The following is a 415-nucleotide window of genomic DNA, read 5'->3' as shown; positions in this document are numbered from 1 at the left end:
GTTCAGTCCCTCCCTCTGCACGTGCCGCCTCTCCTCCGGGGTGCACAGCGGCCGCGTGTCGGAACTGCTTTCTTCCACCTTCTTATCGGCCTCACAGCTCTCACCAGAGACGGCCTCTTTGTCGGGCTCCTCCAGGCCAGGCATCTCACTTGACGTTTGATCTTGGTTTCCTAAGACATCCTCAATAAGTGGAAGAGAATCTTCTTCGTGGTTTAAATCTTTCATCTGCGGTTTCGAGCGATCTGTTTTCCAGGATGATCTATCAGGAAAAGAAGGGTTTAAACACCACGGTTTTCCCAACACTCACCTGAAAGGCCGATTTCTAGTGACTCAAGGACTTCTCAGTAGGTCGGGGGCTTCCTAATCGCGGTCATTTCACACACGCACTCATACTGACCCCAGTGGGAGGCTGCGT

The 415-nt window shown here is 52.8% G+C and overlaps 1 protein-coding gene across 1 annotated transcript in view; it reads right to left on the bottom strand.

The window, feature by feature from the left end:
• LOC104495272 (histone-lysine N-methyltransferase ASH1L-like) overlaps nucleotides 1-415 on the bottom strand; it is a gene marked incomplete at its 5' end in the record, with an annotated part of 33,141 nt that overhangs the window by 946 nt on the left and 31,780 nt on the right. Inside the window, one exon of the mRNA XM_010138221.1 lies at nucleotides 1-259. Coding sequence (XP_010136523.1) covers nucleotides 1-259 — 259 coding nt within the window. The remainder of the gene's footprint in view (nucleotides 260-415) is intronic.

Source organism: Buceros rhinoceros, unplaced genomic scaffold (genome assembly GCF_000710305.1).
Source record: "Buceros rhinoceros silvestris isolate BGI_N320 unplaced genomic scaffold, ASM71030v1 scaffold33746, whole genome shotgun sequence".
In the NCBI taxonomy this organism is placed as follows: Eukaryota; Metazoa; Chordata; class Aves; order Bucerotiformes; family Bucerotidae; genus Buceros; species Buceros rhinoceros.
The sequence above is the reverse complement of the archived record's forward strand: the minus strand, read 5'-3'. Positions and strand labels throughout refer to the sequence as shown.